The following is a 15,198-nucleotide window of genomic DNA, read 5'->3' on the forward strand; positions in this document are numbered from 1 at the left end:
TGATGATATGCACAAGTTTTATTTTTGTAGCGTATCTGTAATGTTCGTTGCTTATTTGATACGCTTGGATTTTATTTTACTGCGTATTTCTGCATTTCTGATGCGTATTTTACGCAGATACGCAGCTTATCTGGAGCTCTGATTAATATTATCATTTATCATCAAGCGAGTACAAGCTGAACTTACCAATCTTGTAATATCATTTATAGAACTACAGAGTGAACATGGAACAAACACGAACCTCTCCAAGCCAGAACTCCATGTCCTTGACTCCTGCATTGAACGTCTGCTGGCGATTGGCCTCCTTCAGCTTGTCACTCTTCTCTGCTGACTTGGCGACGAGGTCCTCCCATTGGGAAGCCAGGGACTCCAGTCGCGCTTGGACAGCGTCGTCCGACCCAGCACACTGGTGGCGGTCAATCAGGTCTGGAGAAAGACACAATGCAATACACCATCTGTACTATATTATCACAAACAGCAGACATTGTTACTAAGAGCCTATGTCACACCGGTGTATCCACAGGGACCAACTATTCAATTTATAGTCATATGAACAGCTTCAGTAAACATCTGATCCTCACTCTAGAAACCTAGATATTGTTTAACAAGAGACATAGCTACCCCAGTATCTCCAGGATCATTTATTCCATGTAGAGTCAAATGAACAGCTTCAGTGATCATCTGATCCTGACTCTAGTAACCCCTAAAACAGATATTCAAGAACCCCTTCTGCCCGATGATTCAAAGACAACAGCAGTAATGACAATGATTCTCCTGAAGACACTTACTCTGTCCAGTTCCAATGAGACCCTGCAGACGATCAGCATTAGCCGCAAGTTCAGCTTCAAAAGCCTGGTGTTTCTGGTGCTTACTCTGAAAAGATACAGTTACAAACATTTTAGGATTTGGAGCAAATCAGTCCCCATAGCCTGGAGAAATTTTCTCTCTTTTTATGGAAATGTTTCAGGAGTCAAAGTGAGACAGAACAAAAAATAGCCAACATCCTGGCTGTCAAGAAAATGTTGCAAGATTGTAACCTGTTTAATGAATATGTAGTCCTCCCATTGGTAACCCAGGGATGTTGGTGGGATCCTTGTACAGCCAGCAAAGGTTGCTGAGGACCTGTTCTAACCCAGAACCCCTATGGGTCCCCTATGTATGTAATTTCAAGGGTCACAATGAGTTGAAGACAAGGTTTGTACCTGGATGTTGGTGGGATCCTTGTAGGACTCGTCCATGGCAATCTGCAGCTTCTCCTGGAGCCAGTTCTCCATCTCGTCAGCATCGCGTGAAAACTGCTGGAGAGTCTGAGCCTCTCCCAGCTTAGACCGGTTGTCTATCAGAGCTTCCTTCAGCTGAGACCATCTACAGGCAGAGCAAAAGGTGGCATGAGATATCTATCCAACATTACTTTTGTGTCCAAGATATGAAGCGTACAGAGCTGCCTCACTGCATCTGTTGTGTACACATCACACTGGTAATACTCCCCCTTTAGACAACTGATAGCTTTAATATATAGTTTCACATGATAAGATTGCATTTGGAAATCATACATGTGTACCCTTCAAATCTAAAATATGGTAACCAGTTAAATTGCACCAAATCAGCCGACTCTTTTTGCAGTCTTCACAAAACTCATCATCAATTGCCGTCACCATAATCATTATCATAGTCACCTGTCTAGCACTTGGTCTCTCTTCTCGGATACAGCAGGGCCGTCGTAGTGGTCAGCAGTGATCAGCTGGTCAGCAAACTGCTGGAGGGAGTTGATCTTCTCCTCCTGTAGATGGAAACATACATATATAGCAGGGCCATATAAGGGAGCAGAGTAAACAGCCAGTATTGGAGTGAGTGAGTTGGGTTTAAGGCCGCTTTTAACAGTATTCCAGTTATATTGCGGCATGTCAGCTTAATGTGGGAGGAAAGCCCGAAGTGATGCAGGTCTCAGACGTTTACCACTTCGGTGAAACCCACGAGCACGGGTATGGTGCTGACAAACCTAGAAACATAATCGGGGCGAACCTGGATTCGAACCCACAATCATAGGTTTCTGGCGTGCCCAAGGGACGCAACTCTGCACAGCGAATCGCGGCGCCTTAGACGACTGGGCCACCTGGAGGGGTATTCATACTCACTTGGGGTCACAAATTATCTTTTGCTTTCACTAGTCTACAACAATAATCTCACTAGTCTTTCTTCAATTATATTTATGTTAACTATGGACCAGACAAACTAATGATTGATATTATGAGGAATGTCCCACGCCATCGGGGTATGACCCGTAAATCTATCAAATCACCTCATCAGACCACACGATCCTCAAAGTCACCTCTTACGACAAGCATAGATTGCTGGAGACATAGCAGGGATTTATCTAGGATTCTAAGTTAAGCGTCCCTGGCAGGCAATTTGGGAATAAAATTTGTATTTTTATCAAAATTGGGATTATTTTATAGTTCTTTTTTTCATAAATTCAGAAGTATTTTAATATTGAGTTTACATTCAACGCAAAAACATAAAACTATGCATTAAAACTCTTTCCTATTTCTTCAAATTCTTGGTCCTGTTATCAGTGAAATACAGGTTACCGATACAAAGTCAAAATTTTAGTCATTTGTTTACATGAATTGGGTAATTAATAATTCCAATTTGGGAATCTTTACTGACATTTGCTGCAGACTTTAGGGCAAAAATCAGCCTCTGAGCAAGTCCAGACAGATACCTGTATAATCTAACCCAGATCACCAACAGGAATGGTATGAGGTCAAGTTTGCCTGACAAGCTGCTTACCTGAGAGTTGATCGCACGGTCGAAGTCCTCGTGCTTCTTGATGAGACTCTCCACGTTGTCACCGTCCACCTGGTCTCCGGCCAGGAAGGCTTCGCGGGAAGCCATCCAGGACTCGGCCTGCTCGCAATCCCGGTAGAACAGCTGCAGCTCCAGGCATTGGTCCAGCTTCATGCGACGGGAGATCCAGGCTCTGTAAGCAACCATGGATAAACATCATAATCTGGGGACATATTTCCCTTACTACAGTGAGTGAGTGAGTATGGTTTTTATGGCACTAGTCTGCACAAATGTCAGTTTTATAGTGCTAGCCCAATGAGATAACATGCCGTAGTTCAACATGGATACCCAGTATCATTGTACTGACTGTGTGCCGACCAGTCCTTGATTTACCCCATAATGCCGAAATCCAAGTACCATCTTTTAACTTCTTTAGGTATGATGTGACTGTAATTGAACTATTGACCTTCAGTTCTTTGGCAGTCTCTTTTTACTTAAGTTAGGAATTTTATGATCTTGGAAAGAACCCAGTGAAGTTTTATACTCACTTAAAAAGACAAATTAATTCACAGGGTTGTTTTCCAAATTGGGACCTTATTTGTTGCTCAAAACCACACTCAGGAATATTCCAGCTATATGACAGCAGCCAGTATATAATGGAGTCTGGACCAGACAAACCAGTGTTGATCTTATCAGCATCATCCCATGCAGTCAGGATTGTCTGGTCCAGACGTGATTATTTACAGACTGCCATCTCATAGCTGGAATATTGCTGAGTGCAGCGTTTAACAAACAAACAAACTCATCAAAATTCTAGGTAAATGACAGTTGTAAATAATCGAATCTGGGCCAGACGATCCAGTGATTCACGCCGTCCTATAGCTCGTTTAACAAACAAACAAACTTACTGTTCCAACTCCTCCCGAGCACGGGCAAGTTCCTCCAGCTTCTGTTGAACATCTTCACTGGCGTAGTGCTGATTTTGCAAAAGCTGCTGTCCCAGCTGCTCGAACGCCTGGAACGTCCCGGCACGTGCATCAATCTCAGTCCGGTGTTCCTACAATTGTAAACGCTCCATTAAAATCCTGTCACCCACTTCTCCAGTTCAAGTCACATAAACAAACCTGACTTACAAAAGAACAAAAAATAACCATAAATATAAAAAGCAAATTTATCTTACAGATTACACATATCGACAGTCAAATATCCAAAATTGACATTTTTTTAAGAACCTTTCCATGATTTACAGACACCATCTTGTAGAGAAAAACATATCTAGATATGACATTGGATATTTGTCTATCTACCACAGCAACTGTTTAAAGAAACCATTGGAGCTGATGAAATTACACATTCTGAGCCAGTCTAGAGCAGTCAGTGTGTGATATACAATAGTCATTACTTTCTGATTTTCACTGTTTTTCAAAGTCCATGCATAGGGTTAGAACAGTTTAGCAATCTCAGGCTTTCCAGGGTGTCAAATTTATCTTCAGGCCGAAACATCAATATTTCACATTTATGTTTAGATCAAATCATCAAAATAACTTTGGATGTCATGGGAATGGACAAACAGACAATTTTGACACCCCTACTTTTAGTTAATTTCTTGAGGACAATGAAAATTTGATTTCGAGTGTCCATTACATTCCCAACATATTAGTTACAAAATTTCATATCATTGACTGGCTTACACAATGCACTGAGCCTGTAATCTTTTTAACTGCTGAAAAATACATTAAAACGGTATTTTTGTTCACATTACGAACATAATGTGATTGGTATTACAAGGGAATTTACAGGGGGAATCAGTCAAATATGTCAAGTGGGAATAATTATATGTCATTATATGACACTGGGGAGATATTTGCAATGAGGGAAGGGTTGCTAATATGGAGGGTCACTCTGGGAGTATCTTGAAACAGCAGTAAAAAGTCTTGCCGTGCATCTCAGATGCACACACTAACTACACTATGTACTCAAGTATGTATAATCATCGCATGCACTGGCAGCCTGTCTAGATACACTGGCTCACACTCCAAACCATGCAGGGGAACTGAAAGTATCTCATACAATTAACATAACGGCCATTGACTGAGAGGTGGTCGACTCGTTCACAGCTTAAGCCATTTTGATGACGTTGCGGTATTGTTCTTGCAGGTGAACCTGAGCCAGGAATTCACTGGTTATTCTGAATGTGCATTTTAAACAAGTAAAACTGATATATCAACCATATAGGAGAATCACTCGAATCTGTTGATTCCGAATGTAGAATAGAGACACCCAAGAGATTTGTTCTTTATGGAATTGGACAGGAGTATGGTGAACCCATGTTGGGATTCAAACCGGGGCTACCCCATGACAGGCAAAAATGTAGTGCTGAGCCACCCTCAATTTGATAATCATTGAGTTTATCGGACAGATCTAAATCAGGGAGTAGAGTTTTACAACACCTTTACTAATATTTTAGCAATATACAACATATAGCAGAACTCTCAAGTGGTGGAACGTTAGAGATGGAATTTGAGGGTGTCTTGGAAAATTTGAGAATCGTGAATTAAAACAGTCCCTAACTCCAAGTACCCCCCATCCGACTTGTACCCTGGATACAATGAAGCTACAAAGCAATAAGGTACCATTGAAAAACTTCCTCTTTATTGGTCCTGTCTTCAGTGACCAAGCCATCACATTAGTTACAAATATTAACAATGAGAATTGTTTTAATTCCAATTTGAGACTTTTTACTGACATTTGATCCAGAGTCTGGGCCGAATATCAGCCACTGCGCAGCTCATGACTTAATGTCCTAGAAAATATTCGACCTCAAACCCCGAACCACCAATAAATCCCAACAAGTCTTTTCGAAACATTGGATTATTTCATGGCTATAATATCCCTGTGTGCAAAGTGAGTGACACCAATGGGGCTATGTTATATTAATCATATGAGAAATTAAGAATGAGGATTAGGACACAGCCGTGTCGTCCATGCAGTCCACTGGGCACGCAGCTAATCAGGGGCATCTACAAAAACCTGAAACAAACTTGTTAATTAGTCTTCAGTGAAAAAGGCAGCCTCTCTATCTACTGGGAGCCTTGATAAAGGCCTGAAGATTTGTTTGTTCGTTTGTTGTTTAACGCTGCACTCAGCAATATTCCAGCTACATGACATCAGTCTGTAAACAATCGAGTTTGGACCAGACAATTCAGTGATTGACATCATGAGCATCATCTACTCAGTTGGGATACGATGACATGTATCAAACAAGTCAGCGAGTCTGACCACCCGATCCTGTTAGTCGCCTCTTATGACAAGCATAATCGCCTTTTACGTCAGGCATGGGTTCCTGAACACCTATTCCCTACTCAGATCTTCATGGGTCTCCTGAGGATACCCATACCATATTTGACCTCGAATTTACCAATTCTTGTGCTGTTTTTAGCAGTACTGCAGCAACATAAATGTCAGGGACTCCGTGATGGGTTTCCCAAATTGCACTAACCCATTAACTGTAACGTTTGTTTGTTGTTTAACGCCACACTCTAATATTCCAGCTACATGACATTGGTCTGTAAATAATCAAACCTGGACCAGATAATCCAGTGATCGGTATTATGAGCGACCCACATGATCGGGGTATGATTAAGGCAACCAAATCTGACCATTGGATCCGTTAGGTTGTATTGTTGTCCGACAAGAACGGGTTGCTGAGTACCTACTCCAACACGCAATCCTGCAGGTGTTTTCTTGTAAGGTCAAAATCTGGGAATAATTTCACTCTAAAAAAATTATTTCAAATTGTCTAAATCTGCAACAATTGGTTGACAAGCTTGCCTTTCTCACCGAGCATACAAGAGTAGAGAAGAATATATGACACTCTAAGACACCAGTCTCAGCCCCATACAATTCCATGGACAGACACACTCATGCAAAATATATACATTATTAGATCCGTCGAAAATCAGGTTACACCCACTGACAAACTTTCCATGCATCGAAAATATATTTTCATGTATTAACCAGGATGTTGATTTCGGATTGGCTATCGTAATTCATTGTTTTCATCATGTTCATGTAAGATGACGTCCTTTTCTTTTCTTTGTTACAATGGATTCCAGTTAAATGTGATGTTCATTGAGAAAGGACAGATCAATTTTGAAACTGTTTGCTTTTACATGTTAGGGTCGAATGACTAAGCACTGAATCCATTCTGCTGTCCAATGTCATCTTTCACGAACACACAATCGACAGATAGCCAGCTAAGCTAAAGGGTTCAGTTTCAACCATGGGGTTCTGATGCAACACAAGTAACATTCAGTATAATGAATTTGTCATGACAGGACATCAGTCACATGGCGTGCGATCACGTGACCAGGTCACATGACCTATGACATCACTACCTCTTCCTCTTCTTCTTCGTCGGGCAATGATGTGATGCCGTAATGGCTAACGATCTCAGAACTGAACATCTGTAATCAGGGCATAGCTCATAGCTTTACATGGGAAGAGGACATAGGACATAGGACATAGGACATAGGACAACAACTCATTGGGGTAATATCACGTAATACGGGTGTCACAATCATAGAGCCTCACGAGTTATACTGGTCCTGATTCAGATTCAAAGTTGATACAAGTAGTTTGTTTGTTCTCATAATGCCACACTCAGCAATATTCCAGCTATGGTGGTCTGTAAAATAATCGTGTCTGGACTAGACAATCCAGTGATTGACATCATAAGCATCGATCTACGCAATTAAGATACGATGATGCATCAACCAAGTCAGCGAGTCTGACCTCCCGATTCATTAAGCCATTATGGTCCCTTGGGACAATTTGGTGTGAAGTGTGGTAATGTTTCCGGTATTAAAAAAGTAGGTGAAATTGAATTGCAGGTAGGGGAAGAAAGTATTTTTTACTTTGAAAAGCCTTTGATGATACTTGGATTTTAGTTCGTGTCAGGAACTGGAAACTATTTACAGCTCTTCAGGTGGCAATATAAAAAACATAGGTTTATTCTGGGAACCCCTTTTAACCTGAACCCTCGGAGGATAGTTATGTAGATATGTGCAAGCAAGGATGCTGCTACTTGCAGTCTCATCAGTAATGTTGTATCTTGATACACAATGTATTGTGAGATAAATGTCACTGATTGTGTATCATGACACCCCGGTAAGTGACATCACATAGTTTCTTGCATCAGGGCCCCGTTCCACAAAGTGATCTTAGCGCTAAGTCGATCGTAACTCCCATTCTTTAACACTGACTTACGACAATCGTAGCACTAAGATCGCTTTGTGGAACGGGGCCCAAACCACTTATGCACACAGGAACCATGTAAACATTTAGTGATACTTCTTGCATAGACATGGCATTGATCAAATGGAGAGGAAACTACATGACGATCTTAAACCATTGGCATGACCCACTACCCATTGAGAAAAACGTATTGATGTTACTATGGTGACAGTGCTATAATACAAGTAACAAGTGATGTGAATAAATCAGAATAAAGAATTAAGTCTAAATGTATTAAGTTGTGTGACATTTCTTACCACTTAACAAATTAAGATGGCGTGCACGTGGAGGCATTACGGTTAGATCACAGAACACCATTTCGATCTGATATATTTTCCATACAAATGTAGTTAAGAAAGTTAAGAAAATTTGAGAAGAATCGAATACAGATTCCGAAGTCTCCATTTGTCCCCTGGCTGCCCCATAAAAACACTCACTCCATGTGCACCCCTCTATAATGCTAGTGACTCACTAGCTCCCCACTATAAAGACAGTGCATGCCTATATTAAGCTGGTGACTCACCTGGTGTCTTTCGAGCAGGGCTTCAGCTCCAGTGACATCCTTGGCCAACTCGTCGGAGGAGACCAGAGCCATCATACTGTTGATCCAGGTTGTGAGATCCCTAAAACAGAAGGACTCATTTTTGTTGATCTTGGCTTCAGAGGGAGTATGCAAACATATCCACGCCCTCAACCAACCTAAGCCTCTTCCAAAAGATTCTCTCCAATCCATTATCGACTATGACCATGTGAGTGAATAAGAAGGCTGGCTGTAAATGATCGAATTTGGATCAGACAAGCCAGTCCTTGAAAGCGGTTTTCCGATTAAGTGAAACAAGATGAGGTGACATGGTGTTTATAGTTGCGTCTTATTGCGCTTACATAGAGACATGCATGCAAGTATGGGTGTGTGGCTGCTTGTACTTGTCCAGACAAATGTCAATTTTATCACGATCATGAAGGCTGTCTTTATAATAAAAAAAGTGCACAAGTATTTGTTTGTCAGGTGCAATCTTGTCTACAAAACTTAACATTGAAAGACAGCAAACACATGTTAACATTTTAATTATAATGATAATCACATACCGATTTCAGAAAATCTGTGTTGTGGGTCAAATTTTCATGTACCTTTTTTTCATATTTTTTCAACCGATGGCTAGGCTTTCACTCACCTGTAGTCACTGAGGAATCTCTGAAGGTCATATGCATCCAACAGCTTGGCCTTGCGGGCATCGGCCTGGAACAAGAGCACTCATAATGATGCATCCAGCATTTACAGACATATAAAAGACAATACTGATGTCAGAAGAAGATATACGACAGAGCCCTTCCATTGTGTCCTATTGTTGAGACATACCTTTGATGTGAGGGCGTTCCACTCTTCGTTGATCTGGGTCTGGTGTTCGTAGATGGTTTCTGCCTGCTCTGGATGAGACTGCATCAGACGCTGGGAGTTCTCATCCAGACTGCGCACCTGTTACAATTAGGCAACAAACATAGATGAAGGGTTTGTTGAAATACTGTAAAATTCCATACTACAACCAAGGCAGTGCTGTCGGAAGCTGAGTCACACAACAATGTGTGTACCACAGGTAGAGGCTTCCAATGTTAGTTACTATTCTACAGCTGGTCTCAATTCATTTCTTATTTACAATTTTGTAAAAATCTTTAAATAATTTAACTAAAATGAGTGAATGTTGTTTTATGCCACGGTCAGCAATATATTCCTGCTGTATCACAGCAGCTGGTATATAATAAAGTCTAGGCCAGATAAAAAGTGGGTGATAGCATGAGCAATAATCCATGCTAGTTGTTATAATGTTGCACTCGGCAATAATCCTGCGGTCTGTAAATTACACAGTGTAACCACCTGATTGCCATCTAACTATCAAAAAGGAAGTACTTAGTACATAATGCTCTCTCGGGGATAGATCTGTAAGATGCACAATGTTTTACTTCAGGCGACTGACCTTCTCTCCGAGTGCAGCCAAGTCTCTCTGTAGACCCTCATGCTTCCTCTGGAGGGCCTGCACACTGGCCAGGTCGTGGCCGTAGTTGTCATTATTCAGGGTGTTGTCCTTCTCAGCGATCCAGTCCTTTGTCTCAATCACCTCTCTGGGAAACAAGTTGGTCATATTTGAGTGAGTGAGTATGGTTTTACGCCGCTTTTAGCAATATTCCAGCAAAATCACAGCGGGGGACACCAGAAATGGGCTTCACACGTTGTACCCATGTCAGGAATCGAACCCGGGTCTTTAGCGTGACAAGCGAACGCTTTAACCACTAGGCTATCCGACCACCCCTGGTCATATTTGACTGGCATTTAGAAGTTGAATATGTTGAATAATAACAAGATAGTAAGATCAGCTTGTTTATAACAGTTACGCCAATGTTTGAGATTATCATGCACCATTATCAATCAGGGTACTGAAAGAAATCTTAGAATCCTGCAATTATTTTTCCCCACCAAACTGACTTACTGATCTTCATACCAAACAAAAGGAGAAAATATTGAGCCATACAAATGGATCTTTTAATTTTAACCAACTAATTCAAAATTGTCTTCAAACATTCCTACACCATCACATCAACAAATGTGGCCTTGTAGGTACAAGTTACCATGGTTCAATGTTTCATCTTAAAGGGGGTCCTGGGGTCCTAGAGGTTTGCTCCCAAAATATTTGAATCAGGGCCTCCATAAATGTTTTACATTTGCCACTAGGGTTATGGCAAGGACCCCTTGACTTCTATGCTTAATTTTGAAGACTGTGGTTAAAGTATGGGAGAAAGGGCATCCCTCGAATCAGCTGCCCACCTGTGGTATCTCTGCACCTCGAAGGCGCTGCCCAGGGTCTCCGCCCGCTCTGCTGTCACCTGCTGGAGGGTCACCCATCTCTGGTTCAGTTGCTGCGGAGAAAAACAAAACCAATTAACAATGTATTGACATGCAGTGATACATTGTTTTCTTATTTGTTGTTTAACGCTACACACAGCAATATTCCAGCTATATGACTGCCTGTAAACAATCAAGTCTGGACCAGACAATCCAGTGATCATTATTGTAAGCAAGGACCCATGCCACCGGGGTATGAGGACTGCTATAAACTAAGCAACTGATTTCTCACCAACCTATTCATTCAGTCGCCTCTTTATGACCAGTATACGTTGAGTGAGTTAGTTGTGTTTAACGCCGCTTTTAACATTGTTCCAGTTATATCGCGGCGTGTCAGCTTAATGTGGGAGGAAAGCCCGAAGTGATGCAGGTCTCGGACGTTTACCACTTCAGTGAAACCCACGAGCACGGGTATGGAGCTGACAAACCTAGAAACAAAATCGGGGCGAACCGGGATTCGAACCCACAATCATAGGTTTCTGGCGTGCCCAAGGGACGCAACTCTGCACAGCGAATTGCAAGTATACGTTGCTGGGGGCACCTGTTCTATCTGGGAGTGTGTGAAAGAGTATGGCTTTATTCCACTTTTAACAACATTCCAGCTAAAAAATTGCAGGGGACACCAGAAATGGAAATCTAACCTAAGCCTTCGGTGTGACGTGCAAATGCTGCAACCACTAGGCTCGAGTTAGTTCGCACATTGGATGACTTACCGTGATCTGTTCACGGATCTTCTCGGCAGCCTCGGTCTGTCCCATGGCTGTCAATCTGTCTGCGATGGAGTTGAGTTCCTGGAGACGCACCTCATTGGCTTTCAAGTCCTGAATTTCAAAACAGGAATCATTAAGAAATGCTAATATTGTCGGAAATGCAGCCAAAAATGACATTCCTGCAGAGTTTTACTTCAGCTACAATATGAATCATTACAGATGTGTCCTAGTTTGTACTGGCAACAAACATGGCAAACTAAGCTAAACAGCTTTACCAAAGTTACAGAAGTACAGTGCCTTTTGCTAGAGATACAAACGCACACCTATCCAACCACTTCACAAAATCATGTTGAACCATAAGAAGCTTAAACAGTATCCACATGTATGAATTGCAAGGTATTTCTGTATCATTGAGTATCATGTTAAAGCCGATAACATGTTAATATGTCCAAGAAACATATTTTGAGCAGCCATATTTACCTTCTGGAAGTCATCAAACTTCTTCTGCATCTCCTCAACCTGCTCCAAGTCCTCGCCGACCTCCTCTCCAACCATCAGGTTCTCCTTCTCCGTGATCCATGACGCCAGTTCGGCCGCCTCTCGCACCAGCTGGTATGCCTTCACAGACTCCCCAAGCTTCTCGTGGCGCTGACGGGCCAAGTCCAGCAGGTTGGCATATCTGCACAAACATGGGGCAGATGTCAATATACAGGGTCTAGCAGCCTTCTGAACATTACAGCTGTGGAAGTATTGGCGACCTGAACCAGAGCTTGACAACACAAGCAACAATTTATGCCAGTGTAATGACACTCACTGGGCCAGGTCACACATTTTGTCCAACCGATCCTCATCACAATCGACTCTTTCATCCATCATGAGGTGGGGAATCCCCTTGGGTCCAAGTGTTTGAGTTTTGATAGGGACCAGTTCAAAAGTTCAAATTTCTGATAAAAAATTCCTTAGGTTTTGAGACATACCCCACATCCCCACCAAAATATTAATTCTGAAAATGTTGAGTTTGTTGTAATACTCTAAAACACAGACATGAAGACAGCGACATCAAAACCCTATCTCATGGAAAGACAACGCTTAACAGCATATGCCTGGCGGAATCCTATATTGCGATTCAGTTTACATAACCACTGTCGCTAAGATCTTGCGGGCAGAGTTAACTACTTTTACTCTCAACCTGGTTAAACTACGACCCGAGTTTTTGCTTAAATTAGTTACTTTCTGGAATCAATGAAGAATTTGATTTCGTCGGACGGAAAACTTTCAGGACCATTAACCACATTTCAGTGACCTCACATCAAGGAAGCAAACACTGTACTCACTGTGTCTCGATCTGGTTCTGTCTGACGGAGATGGTGAACTCGTCCATGAGGTTGTTGCGGCTTGCCGACAGACTGGGATCCAGCTTCTTCACATAGGCAGCGGGGACAAAGCCCTGGCGGTCATTCACCTCCACCTTCCACCAGTCCTGTCAACAAGGTAAGGCGGTCAGTGTGGGGCAGTACATTCATCACAAGACATGACAGAGAACAACCATGAACATAGACTGTGGACCATGCAAGGTAACTCAGTGTTATTTATCACCACTAAACTGCACTATGCCATCTACATCACAGATGCTTAACATTGTAAGGTCCGATATTTTTTACTTCTTTGTTTATAGATTTTCATATGAAAAATCCTGATACGGAGGGTTGCAAAAAGAAAAGATATTTCAGGATTTGGGCTTGGTTGGGGGTTCTTGAATATCATCTAAATACTTTTCTATGCTAGTAATGTTTAGATAAGTTGTCAATCTGTTTTGCAGTTGAAAATATTTTGTATGTACAATTATTTAGTGACATAAATTTTCATTTGGTAGAATAGTGCTTTCCAGACCCCCCCCCCCCCCTCTTTTTAATTAAATCTGTAAACCATGAAAAACAATTTGGCCTAAGTAAGAATCTGGACCACATAAACCAATGTTCGATATCATGAGGAAATGTTATTCCTTCTATGCTGCAATCTCCATGACAACATACCTTGTTGGAGCTGTTGAGCAGGGTGAGCTGATCTCCCTTCTTCATTGAAACTTCCCGGGGTGACTTCTCCGTGTAGTCATACAGGGCGACCACCTTCTCTGTTCCGAAGTCATCGATGACTGGAGCTTCTTGTTGCTGTAATGGTCACACACGCTACAGTATCACAACTGTCTACACCATGACCATGTCCACAAAGCAGACAGTGACTGTGATCCACAGTTTTCTGAGACTTTCGTCTCAACTCTGTTTCGCAATGCAATACTGTCTTGAGTCAGCGTAAGCGTCATAACAGCCTTTGAAATTCACGCTTGTCTGTGAGGTGAGGTGAGGTGAGGTGAGGTGAAATGGGGTTTAACGTCGCGCCCAAGATTATTGCACTTATATAGCGACGGGCATGTACGTGGGTGTGTGTGTGTGGCTGCTTGTACTGATGCCGATTTAAAGTGCTAGCTCACTGAGATACCATGCCGCAGCTTAACATGAATATCCCACTCACACACAGTATACTGACTCCAAGCCGACCAGTCCCTGTTTTAGCCCATTAATGCCGAGCGCCAGACAGGGTAACAACAAGTACCATCCTTTAACGTCTTTTGGTATGACGCGGCCTGGGATCGAACCCTGGACCTTCCACTCTCCGGGCGGATGCTCTACCACTAGACCACGGAGGCGGTCTGTCTGTGAGCCCAAGACTACTAAATTGTCCTAAGGATAAGTAAAAATCCAATGTCCTCATTGACAAGTAGCATTTGATGGCTATAATTCTCAAACAGTTCTCAAAACTTTAATTTTGCTACAAATTGGAACTGAACAAAACTGACAGAAAATGTAAACAGTTAACATTTTTGCCTTGCTCAAGCAGGACTACCTACAAGCTCGGAGGGCTCAGGTTTCCACTAGCCCTCTGGACCAATTCATGTCAGTATTTAGAGTACAGAGTTGAGAAGAAAATCACATTAAGCAAAGAATAAGTCAGTTGGTATTGAATTAACATAATATATCATTGCACATGCAATGTGGATGTATTGCCTTCTGATATCCCATTTGAAAAGAAATAAAAATTAATCTGGAAAACATCTGCTTTGATGTTTTCTTAAATCGACTAAAATTATTTACAATCTAACACATCAGAATGTTTAACCTGAATGGCAGGATGATGTTTTTGTTAAGAACCGCAGTAGAAGCTTAACCGAGAAGGTGGCCTCTATTTGCATGTAATAATAACAAAGTTCAACGCTAATAAAAGTAATATATTAACTGTCAGTTTGGCACACACAGCGGGGTGAGTATGGATATAAGTTGTAGGTTTGGATAGAGGAAGGATATCTTTTGGTCCATAGTTGATAATTGGGATTGTGGAATGGAAAGCTTTCACATGTTTTCAAAATGTTTCCGTATGATTTGGTGCTCAAAGCTGTGTTGAGTGGCAGGTCTCGGGTGTATTTTGTCAGTAGGAAGGGAGGTAACTCCAGGATGAAGT

General features: G+C 41.9%; 1 protein-coding gene across 13 annotated transcripts in view; it reads right to left on the minus strand.

The window, feature by feature from the left end:
• LOC124139286 (spectrin alpha chain-like) overlaps window positions 1–15,198 on the minus strand; it is a 67,521-nt gene that overhangs the window by 17,294 nt on the left and 35,029 nt on the right. For 8 of the 13 annotated variants that reach the window (XM_046506240.2, XM_046506242.2, XM_046506238.2 and 5 more), the window contains 16 exons: window positions 13,719–13,853; window positions 13,020–13,165; window positions 12,166–12,364; window positions 11,689–11,796; window positions 10,898–10,989; window positions 10,053–10,197; window positions 9,440–9,556; window positions 9,255–9,319; window positions 8,606–8,705; window positions 7,185–7,253; window positions 3,696–3,844; window positions 2,791–2,980; window positions 1,677–1,780; window positions 1,203–1,365; window positions 789–873; window positions 242–426 (listed from right to left, as the gene is read on the minus strand). In XM_046506240.2, coding sequence (XP_046362196.2) covers window positions 242–426; window positions 789–873; window positions 1,203–1,365; window positions 1,677–1,780; window positions 2,791–2,980; window positions 3,696–3,844; window positions 7,185–7,253; window positions 8,606–8,705; window positions 9,255–9,319; window positions 9,440–9,556; window positions 10,053–10,197; window positions 10,898–10,989; window positions 11,689–11,796; window positions 12,166–12,364; window positions 13,020–13,165; window positions 13,719–13,853 — 2,052 coding nt within the window. The remainder of the gene's footprint in view (window positions 1–241; window positions 427–788; window positions 874–1,202; window positions 1,366–1,676; window positions 1,781–2,790; window positions 2,981–3,695; window positions 3,845–7,184; window positions 7,254–8,605; window positions 8,706–9,254; window positions 9,320–9,439; window positions 9,557–10,052; window positions 10,198–10,897; window positions 10,990–11,688; window positions 11,797–12,165; window positions 12,365–13,019; window positions 13,166–13,718; window positions 13,854–15,198) is intronic. The other 5 variants (XM_046506243.2, XM_046506249.2, XM_046506246.2 and 2 more) reach the window with 1 other exon arrangement.

This window comes from Haliotis rufescens, unplaced genomic scaffold (assembly GCF_023055435.1).
Source record: "Haliotis rufescens isolate VD_foot unplaced genomic scaffold, xgHalRufe1.0.p SCAF_8, whole genome shotgun sequence".
Taxonomy (NCBI): domain Eukaryota; kingdom Metazoa; phylum Mollusca; class Gastropoda; order Lepetellida; family Haliotidae; genus Haliotis; species Haliotis rufescens.